Consider the following 12,375-nt stretch of genomic DNA (forward strand, 5'->3'; position numbering starts at 1 on the left):
GTCAGTGATAGGATAATAGCCAAATATCTACCAGGAAGACCAGTTAATACCACTGTTATGGATTGAATTGTGTCCTCCAAAAATGTGTGTCAACTTGGCTAGGCCATGATTCCCAGTACTGTACGATTGTCCATCATTTTGTCACCTGATGTGATTTTCCTATATGTTGTAAATCCTACCTCTCTGATGTTAATGAGGCAGGATTAGAGTTAGTTATGTTAATGAGGCAGAACTCAATCTACAAAATTAGATTGCACCTTGAGTCAATCTCTTTTGAGATATAAAACAGAGAAGCAAGCAGAGAGACAGGGGACCTCATACAACAAAGAAAATAGTGCCAGGAGCAGAGAGTGTCTTTTGGACCTGGGGTGCCTATGCTGAGAAGCTCTTAGACCAGGGGAAGATTGATGACAAGGACCTTCCTCCAGAGCTGACAAAGAAAGAAAGCCTTCCTCTGGAGCCAGCACCCTAAATTTGGACTGTTAGCCTCCTAGACTATGAGAGAATAAATTTCTCTTTGTTAAAACCACCTGCTTGTAGTATTTCTGTTAAAGCAGCACTAGATAACTAAGACAATGACTATAATTCAAATTTACACACCAACCACTATTGCCAAAGATGAAGAAATCAAAGATTTTTACCAACTTCTGCAGTCTTAAATTAATAAAACATGCAATCAAGATGCATTGATAATTACTGGTGATTGGAATGCTAAAGTTGGAAACAAAGAAGGATCTGTGGTTGGAAAATACGGCCTTGGTGACAGAAATGATGCCGGAGATTGCATGATAGAATTTTGCAAGACCAACAATTTATTCATGGCAAGTACCTTTTTTCAACAACATAAATGGTGACTATACATGTGGACCCTGCCAGATGGAATACACAGGAATCAAATCGACTACATTTTGTGGAAAGAGACAATGGAAAAGCTCAATATCATCAGTCAGAAGAAGGCCAGGGGCCGACTGCAGAACAGACCATCAATTGCTCATATGCAAGTTCAGGCTGAAGCTGAAGAAAATTAGAAGATGTCCATGAGAGCAAAAATATGACCTTGAGTATATCCCATCTGAATTTAAAGACCATCTTAAGAGTAGATTTGATGCACTGAACACTAATGACCAAAGACCAGACAAGTTGAGGAATGACATCAAGGACAACATAAGAGAAAAAAGCAAGAGGTCATTAAAAAGATAGGAAAGAAAGAAAAGACCAAAATGGATGTCCAAAGAGACTCTGAAACTTGCTGTTGAATGTAGAGTAGCTAAAACAAATGGAAGAACTGAGGAAGTAAAACGAGCTGAACAGAAGATTTCAAAGGGCAGCTTGAGAAGACAAAGTAAAGTATTACAATGAAATGTGCACAGACTTGGAGTTAGAAAAAGGAAGAACACGCTCGGCATTTCTCAAGCTGAAACAACTGAAGAAAAAATTCGAGCCTCGAGTTGCAATACTGAAGGGCTCTACAGGGAAAATATTAAACAACGAAGGAAGCATCGAAAAAAGATGGAAGGAATACAGAGTCACTGTACCAAAAAGAATTAGTCAATGTTCAGCCATTTCAGGAGGTAGCATATGATCAAGAACCAATGATACTGAAGGAAGAAGTCCAAGATGCACTGAAGGCACTGGCGAAAAACAAGGCTCCTGAAACTGATGGAACACCAATAGGGATGTTTCAACAAACCAGAGCAGATCTGGAGGTGCTCACTTGTCTATGCCAAGAAATTTGGAAGAAAGCTACCTCGCCCACTGACTGGAAGAGATCCATATTTGTGCCCGTTCCAGACAGGTGATCCAACAGAACGTGGAAATTATCAAACAATATCATTAATATTACACACAAGTAAAATTTTGCTGAAGATCATTTCAAAAATGGTTGCAGCAGTACATCAACAGAGAACTGTCAGAAATTCAAGCTAGATTCAGAAGAGGACATGGAACAAGGGATATCATTGCTCATATCAGATGGATCTGGCTGAAAGCAGAGAATACCAGAAAGATGTTTACTTGTGTTTTATTGACTATGCAAAGATATTTGACCATGTGGATCATAACAAATTGTGGATAACATTGCGAAGAATGGGAATTCCAGAACATTTAACTGTGCTCACACAGAACATGTACATAGGCCCAGAGGCAGTCATTAGAATAGAAATAAACATGGTGAGATTTTGTCTCAGCTACTTTGGACATGTTATCAGGAGGGATCAGTCCCTGGGGTCAGCAAAAAAGAGGAAGACCCTCAACTAGATGGACTGATACACTGGCTGCAACAATGGGCTCCAAAATAGCAACGATTGTGAGGATGGCGCAGGACTGGGCAAAGTTTCGTTCTGTTGTACACTGGGTTGCTATGAATCGGAACCGACTCGACGGCACCTAACGACAACGACAACATTCCATAGTATGGATGTATCACAGTTTGTTTAACGATTCGTCCTTTAAAAGACACCTGGGCAGTTTCTAGTTTTGGGCTATGATGAATAAAACTGTTATGAACATTTTTGTGCAAGTTTCTGCATGAAAACAAGTGTTCATTGTTCTGGGATAAATGCCTAAGAGTGCAATTGCTGGTTGTATACTAAATCAATTTTTATTTTTTAAATGAATTACCATTTTCCAGAGTGGCTATGTCATTTTACACTGTACCAGCCGTGTATGAGTGAGTGGTTTTATCACTATTTTTCATGTTAGCCATTCTGGTAGGTGGGTAGTGTTATCTCATTGCACTTTTAATTTACATTTCTCTAATAAGTAATGATGCTGAAGATCTCCCAACAAGAAAAGAAGGCAGTACACCTGTGTGGTAGACAGAATTTTCAAAAATTCACACAATAACTCCCATTCCATGTGCTCTTTTTACAATATACTTAATTTTCCTCCCACGGAGAGGGTTCTCTATTCCCTCCCCTTTCAGCCTGGAAGGGCTTGTAACTACATTGGCAGTGTCACTATGTGATCTTTCAGGCTTGGTCATAAAAATGCCATACACCTTGTTTTCTTGGGATGCTCACTCTTGGAATGCAGCCACCATGTTGTCAGGAAGCCCAGGCTACATGAAGAGGTCACACTGTAGTGGTTTCTACTGACAGCTCCAGCTGAGCTCCCAGCTAACAGTCAGTACTTACTTCCTGACATGTGAAGAAGACTTCTAGATGGCTGCAGCCCCAGCCACCATCCAACCACAAGTCAGAGTGGAACTGCCTGGCTGAGCCCAACCATGCCAGAATCATGTGAGATAATGATAAAATGACTGTTATTGTTTTACAACATTAAGTTTTGTGGTGGTTTGTTACATGGCAATAGATAAACAAAAATTTCTTCTGCACTATTTCACTATTTAACCATACTCAGTAGGTTTGTATTAAAATGTACTCTCAGCCTTTCTTGGAGCAGCCATACTCCATCTCTGTTTTTTACAAAAAAAAAAAGGTTCTTTGATCTGTAGAAACTGAAGAAGCCCATTGGAGTCAATATGGCATTCTGAAACGTGAACGAGCAAACTGGCCAGCATGGTCAAGAGGCACAGGATCCACTCAACTGCTGTTCCCTCTGCCTGCAACACTCTTTCCCCAGATAGCAACATGGTCCACTTCCTCACACGTCTCTGCTGTAATGTCATCACAAGGGAAGGGTCTTCTCTGTCCAGCCTTTATAACAGAGCACCTCCTCATCACTCTCCATCCTTGCTCACCTAAATTAATCATGAGAGAAATCTTAGCACTTATCACTGCCTGTCTGCTATCTGGTTATGATTTTATTTATCTGTTTATTATCACACTTCCTGATCCCCCAAGTAAGCTAGATGATAGTAGTGATTTTGCTTTGTTCATCCTTAGGACCTAGAACAACAGCATCTGTCACATAGCAGGCATTCAGTAAATATTTATTGAATGAATGAATGAGTGAACAAACCAGTAAGACTTGAAAGCACTGGCAGTGTCCCCACCCCTGTGAGCTCTTTCCTGGGTGCATGGAGGTGCAGGAGATATTTAAGATGTATGTTCTGCCCTTGAGAATGACAATGGAATGATTAATAATCTTTTGGACAATGTGGGGTTGGGAGCTCTTAAAGTCCCCTGATGGAACAATGAATTATTGTCTAACCTTATGTTGATTTTGACATCTGATGTGTACTTACAGCAAGGAAGAATTCACCATCAATTTCCAGAAACAGGGAAAGAAAGTATGACTCTAAACTGGCTGTCCTTCTTTGTTTTCTCTGTAGGTACTAGTTCTGAGAGCCAATTCATGGACCAGTTCAATGCTCTGCAAATTGTGTTCTGCGATCGTAGCCTCGCCAAGGTGCTTCCGTACTGAGTCAGGCCAGGCAAGGATTCTTGCCCTTTTCCTACAGCTCCCCTGTTCTATGGGAGATTACGCAAAAATAGCCACACATTTGTCCCCTCCTAGTCTCCACATCCTCTTGCAATGTGACTTTGCAGTTTCTCCCATCAAGAGGTGAAGTCTATTTCCCTGCCCCTTGAACCTGGACTTGGCCATGGGACATTGGCAAGCATGATATAAGCAGGCGGTTGAAAACTGCTTGTATTTTGGGTTTGCCTCTCCTGATGCTCTTGGGAACCTTGCCACAGCCACCATGTGGATAAGTCTGGGCTAGCTTGCTGGAGGTAGGAGGGGCCTGGTTGTGCAGTGGTTAAAGCACTTGGCTGCTAACTGAAAGGTCAGTGGTTCAAACCCACCAGCTGCTCCGTGGGAGGAAGATGTAACAGTCTGCTTCTGTAAAGATCACAGCCTTGGAAACCCTATGGGACAGTTCTACTCTGTCCTATAAGGTAGCTGTGAGTCTGAATTGACTCGATGGCAAAGGTAGTCTGCTGAGGTGTCTCTGAGTGATGCAAACAGTTAACATGTTCAGCTGCTAACCAAAGGTTGGAAGTTTGAGTCCACCCAGAGACACCTCAGAAGAAAGGCCTGGAGATCTTTGAAAAATCAGCCACTGAAAACGCTATGGATCACAGTACTACTCTGACTCACATCTCACATGGGGTTGCTACAAGTTGGAATTGACAGCAGCTAGTTAGGCTGCGGGGAGATGAGTGATACATGGCCCAGTTACTTCCATTGTCCTAGCTGAGAATGAGTGTATCACCATACAGATGAGTGAGGCCATCAACTACAGGCTGAGTGGAAATGCCTGAGTGAGCTCAGCTGATAGGATACACGGGCTGTCCCAGCTGAGGTCATCCCACATGCCAACTCACACAACTATGAGCAATAAATGGTTGTCATTTTAAGCTACAAAGTACCGGGGTGGTTTGTTAGGTAGCAAAAGCTGACTGACACATGCTCCAATATGCTTTACAAAAAAAATTTGTGAGATCAGTGCAAAAAGTAGGAATTTACAACTGTTTATTAAACATAATCCCAAGTTTTCAAATTATGTATCCATGTACATATGGGAAAATGAGAAGTGGAATGATGAGTGATCTTTATTTTATCCTTTATACTTTTCTGAGTTTATAACATTTTCTACAATAAAATTTACAATCTTTTAAAAACAAATCAGAAAAGCCAAAGTGGGCAGTTTCTTCTGGCTGGCCTCTGATCATTCCTGGACAAATTCTAATACGACATGAACTTTTTTGTGTAGCTGAGGTTGTTGGGTTGTACAAAAGGGAGACATCAAAGGGATGGCTGGCTCCATTCATTCCAGGGCCACTACCTGTGGTGGGAGTTTCAGAGGGTCAAAAGGGCCTCAATGGTGAAAATCTATACTCCAAAATGCCTCCATCTAACAAAGCCTTCCGTAGAATACCAAGTCATTATTTCTTTGGCTCTTATAGTGTATGTTCTGTACCCTGGTGTGGCTGATGAGTTTCAGCAGCATCTTTTGAGCAGGTTGCAGTGATGGGAAACCCAGAAATCTGAGCTTGGAGATATGCTAGTGTGCTGCATATAGTCTAGACATCTTCCCTCAAGATCCATTCTCTTCCCTTCTCCAATCCCTGGGGGGCCAACCTGTGTTGACTACACTGATGGCTTCCAGCTGGGTTCAGCCAATGGGGAGCACCAAGGAAGGAGCAAAATGAGATTGGGGTATTTATTTCTCCAGCTCCCATTCTGCAGGTTCACTGTGGTCTGTCTGTCTTTCACTAAAGATCAAAGCACTGGGCAGGGAGTCCTCTTCACACAACCATCTCTATTTCCAGCTTCTAGTAACCAGTCAACCACATCACATCTTCAGGCATGCATGATAAGAGTGGTACTCCACTCTGAAGTACTACGCTAATCCTATGCATTATTCCTTATAATTTTCCTACACATGCCCACACCTTTATAAACTGTCCATTTATCAAACTCTCCTCAAATTACCCAAGTGGAACTTGTCATCTGTTTCCTGCAGAGACTCCGAGAGATACTGCAGACACGCATATTCACAATAACAAGGTGGACACAGCCCTAGAACAGTTTCTCTCCTACAACAGAAACAAGAACATGGCAAAAAAGAAAAGAAGTTTCCATTACTTCCTACGCTCATTGCTAAGGTGGAAAATTATCCATCAAATTCAGGTCATGGGTAATCCTGACTAACAGGATGACACAAAGAATAATAATTTCCTTTTAGTAAGTCTTCTGGGAAGGGCAGTGACTGACTTGTAACTAAGAAAAATTAGAATTATGAGAAAGTGTTCTTAGGCGGATAATGCCCACGATGGACGAAATGACAAGGTAAACCATGGAGGGGCCAAACATGACAGTCTTACCCGGCCATCACTGGTCAGGAGGATGGAGTCACTCTTGATGTCCCTGTGGATCACTCCTTGGTGGTGAAGGTAGGAGAGGGCTCTCAGAACTGACAGACAGACGGTAGCTATCTGTTCTTCATTCATTCTAGAAAGGAAATGACATTCAAGGAGCAAGGACAGGTTTAACAACATCTCTGAAATGATCAAGAGAGGCAGATGCTTTGAGTTCTTATGAACCAGTCCAGGCTCCCCAGCCCATGAATGGAAAATCTGCAGTCAAGGAAAAGCAAGTCTTTGGGATCTGAGTCTTGGAACATAATATTCACAGTGCCACCACCGCCAACACCATCCTTGGTACTGAGGATGACAGGGGCCAAATATAAGCCAAAGGAAAGAGACCCCCATTTGTTGGCTTTTGGGTCATCAATACCAATGACTTCCATGGACTCTTAGATAATTCCTGAGGCATCAGCAAACCTCCGAAGTCCTACAGAGAGAGCACACTGAATAAGTGGACTGAGGTGCCGGGGTGGCTGCCAGGTGACCTTGAGCAAGGACTTTCATTTCCCCAGATTGCTGTTTCCTCATCTTGGAAATGAAACAACCAGTTCTCTTCAAGGCTAGACTTGGGCAAATGGTCTTTAGACACCTAAACTCCCCTTCTGCGACCTCTCTCTACCTCCCACCAACCCTCCCTTTCCCGTTTCCAGGAGATAGAGGTTTTGTTGTTCCAAGTCCCTCTTGTTAGAAGGAAACTGGACCTTGGAGTTACTAAAAAATAAGGAGTCCCTGGGTGGTGCAAACAGTTAACGTGTTTGGCTGCTAACTGAAAGGTTGGGGGTTTGAGTCTACCCAGAGGCACCTCAGAAGAAAGGCCTGGCAATCTATTTCCAAAAAATCAGCCACCGAAAACTCTATGGAACACAGTTCTACTCTGACACACATGAGGTCACCATGAGTTGGATTTAACTTGACGGCAACTGGCAACAAGTGTGAATGGATATCATTTTAAAATTAAATTAAATTTTATTTATTTTGTTGTTACTGTTAAGAATATACACAGCAAAACGTACACCAATTAATAGTTTTTAAACAGTGAACCATGGGGAAGAGAAAGACCAAACACAGCGCTGTATTATGCATGCCCACATTTCCTGCCTGTGCCCCTGTAAGGAAGGCATTCCTGGTTCAGAGGAGGACATGGAGGCCGAGTGACTTGTCTAAGGTTAGGCAGCTGAGAGTGGCCAGGTCACAATTCAAACCTCATCTCTTTTTGAGTTGGAAACCCATGCGTTTCTATTTTTCCCATCGTACCACACTGCCTTGAAGCTCAAAAGAATGGATTTTTGTAAGGAGTGAAAGAATTCAGCCACTGGGAAATCTAGGTAGGAACAATTATCTGGACAGCTGGGGCTGCTCAGCATACTCAAAAGGATCCATTCAGGCGTCTGCTTTACTCTTTCACATGTACAACTTCCTCCCTGTCACAGAGCTGTTGTGAGGCAAAAATTAGACAACAAAGGTGAAAGTGCTCCTATGATGGTGAGTTCTATGTGTCTACCTCACTGGGCCAGTTAAACACTAATCTCAGTGTTGCTGGGAAGGTATGTTGTAGATGTGGTTGACATCTACAGTCAGTTGACTCTTTTAAGTAAGGGAGATTACCCTCGATAACATGCGTGGGCCTCATCCAATCACTTGGATGGCCTTAAGGGCAAAAATGGAGGTTTCTCAGAGAGAAGAGATTCTGCCTCAAGACTGAAATGTTAACTCCTACTGAAGTCTAGCCTGTTAGCCTGCCCTACAGATTTTGGACTTGCCTACCTCTATAATCAGTCCAGCCAATTCCTTAAAATATAACTATCTGTGTATCTGTGGAGTCCCTGGGCGGCAGAAATGATTAAGCATTCAGCTGCTAACTGAAAGACTGGCAGTTCAAACCCAGAGGTGCCTCAGAAGAAAGGCCTGGAGATCTGCTTCTGAAAGGTCACAGCCATGAAATCTGTATGGAGCACAGTTCTACTCTTCACACATGGGATTGCCGTGAGTCAGAACTGACTTGAAGACAACTGGTTAGTTATATGTCCTATTGGTTCTGTTTCTCTGGAGAACCCTGACTGATACAGGTATCCCCCACTTTTCGAAAGTCCGTTTTACACCTCTTCGCTTTTAGGAAAGACCTACATTACTACCTGTCTTCTTCCCAGGTCCCTCAAGGCCTCTGCCCTCACCTCGTTCCTCTCTGCCTAGCCCATCCCTGGGCTGCAGAGGTGGCTCTCAGTCCCTCTGGGAAGGCCGAGATGCGGGACACTCGTGGACACACGAACTGGGGAGGGCGGTCACCCCTGGGGTGTGGCAGCCCTAACTCTGGAAGGGGGCAGCCTTCAGGGCCTGTGTCCCAGTTAGGGGATGTCTCTGTCCTGGCCAAGCTCCGTCCCTGGGAACTACACAGCATCTTAGCATCAAGCTGCCATAGCATTGAACTCTGTCTGTGAGCATCTGTGCTGTATCTCGATTTATTGTATCATTCCTGCTTTTACTATATGCTAGTGTTATTTTAGGTTTTATGTGTTATTTGGTATGATATGGTAAGTTATTTTTTGGGTCTGAGAATGCTGAAAAACTTTTCCCATATAAATTAACTGTAACTGCTTCTTCACTTTATGCCATTTCGGCTTACGAAAGGTTTCATAGGAATGCTGTACTTTTGGATAGCAGGGGAAACCTGTACAGCACCCGAAACAAACTATTATGCACACAGAGGAGGCTGTCAAGAGGGACAGAGGGTGTAACTGACCGGAGCCCAAATTTAAGGACTGCCTTGGGAAACTACAATAATCACAGGTAAATATTAGCTCAGACGGACAAGAAAACTGATAGACTTGAATGAGTGTTTCAGTCTTGTTGATGTCAGCAAACCCTGAGTCACACTGGGATTCAAAAATAAAACCCAAAGAAATACTCGGGAGAACACTGAAGGCATACATTTGATGAGTATGACGAGACACACCCTTTTCTTCAAAGAGGCGCTAGCAGCAATGAATCAGTCTCGTACAAAGGCAGGTGAGAATAAACGTTTTTGCCTGAGACAGGAAACTTCCACCCTCTGAGCTCTCCGTTTTTTGGCGAGTGTGCCGGACCGTTGGCAGATGACAATTTTCACATCTGCCAAACGCACATCCCTCAGAGGTTTCGAGCATCAGCAGCATGGACAAGCTCAAACCAAAACCACCATCTTGAAAATCATTCATTTTTTTTTTGGAAGCCATAAGATTTGAATTATTTGAAGCCAGCATAAAGATTCTTCACTGGTCAACTACAACAAAACTTAAAATCGTATCTCAGCCCCAATCACTAACTGAAAAATCACCTTTGATTCCTAACTCTATAGTTTCAAAATTGGCAGGGCCAGATGACTGATGTTTTTCTGCTTTTGCAGAGAGGAAAGCTGGTATGGGAGAAAGATATCTCAGTTCTAGAGTCAACCCCAGCTTCCAACCCTGGTTCTGTCACTTATCAAATGTGTGACCTTGAGCAAGATAGTTCTCAGTGCTGAGCCGTAGCTTCATCATCTGTCAGACAGTTATAGTAACACCTACTTATAGAGATGAGTGACGATTACACAAGATAAAGCATAAAGAACCTGACGGTGCTTGCCACTTTCCCTTCTGGACCCTCTGTTGCCTGGAAATCAGTACGATGTAATTTAACAACGTGCTACGATAGTGCTCAAACTTCAGTATACATACGAAACACCTGAGTGTCTAGCTGAATTGTGAACTTCCCTTCAGTAGGTTTGGGGTGGAGCCCCGGTGTCGCAGTGGTTAAGAGCTCCGCTGCTAACCAAAAGGTTGGCAGTTGGAATCCACCAGCTGCTCCTTGGAAGCCAGATGGGGGCTTTTCTACTCTGTCCTACAGGGTCATTATGAGTTGGAATTGACTCGATGGCAACAGGTTTAGGTCTGAGGTGGGGCCAGAGATTCTGCATTTCTACCGAGCTCCCAGGTGATGTGGATAATGCTGGTCTTCAGACCACACTTTGAGTAGCAGTGGGGGTTAGGTGTTTTATTAACCAACCAGTCAATCACTCAATAAAGCACTTACTGAATATCTACTACAGGAAACCCTCTGATTATCAGTTTAGGGATTTCAAATTCCAAATTGTGTTCTTTGGTACACAATTTCTTCTTGTTCTCTGGAGCTACCCTGCTTTCAAGGGGGTAAATTAGTTGACAAAAGTTGAAGAAAATTAAAAAATACAATGGGTTACAGAGAAAATCAAACCAAACCAAACCCGTTGCCATTGAGTCGACTCCGACTCATAGCGACCCTATAGGACAGAACAGAACTGTCCCATAGGGTTTCCAAGTAGCAGCTGGTGGATTTGAACTGCCGACCTTTTGGTTAGCAGCCTGAGCTTTTAACCACTGTGCCACCAGGGCTCCAAGAGGCTACCCCTTAATAGGCTCCCACAGATACAAAATAAGAATCAAAAGGAATCTTGACAAAGGGAGAACTCTAGAGAGACATGTATCGCTATCTGAAGTTCCACCAAGGCAAGAAAAAAGCCCTCCCTTGGACATACTTTGATGAGTTGTTTTACACATAAATCACATCTGTCTTATTCTTAGGTCCCTCCAGCATATTTGTTTGTCCAAATTAAGACGATCTTACGTGTTTGTTGGTGGGGTGGGTCAGGCACATCCTATGCTACAACAACAAGAATCTGCCAGCTTAGATGCTGGCAATAAAAGTTAGCATCTTCACTCACATCCCTTTGTTTTCAGATGGTCTACTAGAGACTGAGTGCTGTAGGGGACCATGATTGAAACATTGCTCAAATCAGTGGAGGAACACCAGCCTATTCTATCTCTCCAAAGTTTTCTTGTTACCTTGCTTTTCATCTATTGTTGCTCACCTGGATCCATGTCTGATTAACACCCAATACCTCCCCTTCATGACAATCCTCTCTTAACTCTTTGGTATTTTATTTCCCTGCAAGACCAAACTTGAAGTTTTCCAGATTGATCATGCGGTTATATATGTCTGTGCCTTAGAACCTTCTTACTCCAAGGGTGGTTCGTGAACCAGAAATATTGGCATTCCCTGGGAGCTTGCTAGAAATGCAGAGTCTTAGGCCCCTTCCTAGTGAATCAGAAATTGCACTGTATAAGATCCATAGGTGATTTGTATACATACTAAAATTTGAGAAGCACTGTCTTAGCAAATACTCTTTCCTCTGCCTTCAATGCCACTTTTCTCCCACTTACATTCTTAGTAAGCTCCTATTCATCTCTCAAAACCCACCCCAGATGTCATCTTCTACTGGAAATCTTTCCCGATTCTTCCTGATGGAGATATTCAGATTTCTTCTATGCTACTTATAAACATCTTTCTATTTTTTCACAGGTATTAAATGTATTTATTTCTTATCTATGACTTCTGTGAGGGAAGACATTTGAGTCTAATTCATCTTGTGACTTCTGTATCCCTAACACTTAGGAAAGAGCATGGCACATAAAAGGCATTCAACAAATGTTCCAGAGAGGCAATGGGCTGGGAATCAATCATCGTTATTTGCAAGACTATTTAAAAACAGAATTGAAGAATTTTTTTCTTCTTTGTATGTTCATTATTGTGACATAAAACTTGGATCCTC

At 42.7% G+C, this 12,375-nt stretch overlaps 1 protein-coding gene across 1 annotated transcript in view; it reads right to left on the reverse strand.

Annotated features, from left to right (window-relative positions):
• Positions 1–12,375, reverse strand: part of PAK5 (p21 (RAC1) activated kinase 5) — a 208,306-nt gene that overhangs the window by 17,333 nt on the left and 178,598 nt on the right. Inside the window, exons 5-6 of the mRNA XM_023737566.1 lie at positions 8,948–9,042; positions 6,735–6,861 (exon numbers count right to left, since the gene is read on the reverse strand). Coding sequence (XP_023593334.1) covers positions 6,735–6,861; positions 8,948–9,042 — 222 coding nt within the window. The remainder of the gene's footprint in view (positions 1–6,734; positions 6,862–8,947; positions 9,043–12,375) is intronic.

The sequence above is a fragment of the Trichechus manatus genome, unplaced genomic scaffold, assembly GCF_000243295.1.
Source record: "Trichechus manatus latirostris isolate Lorelei unplaced genomic scaffold, TriManLat1.0 scaffold00104, whole genome shotgun sequence".
NCBI lineage: Eukaryota > Metazoa > Chordata > Mammalia > Sirenia > Trichechidae > Trichechus > Trichechus manatus.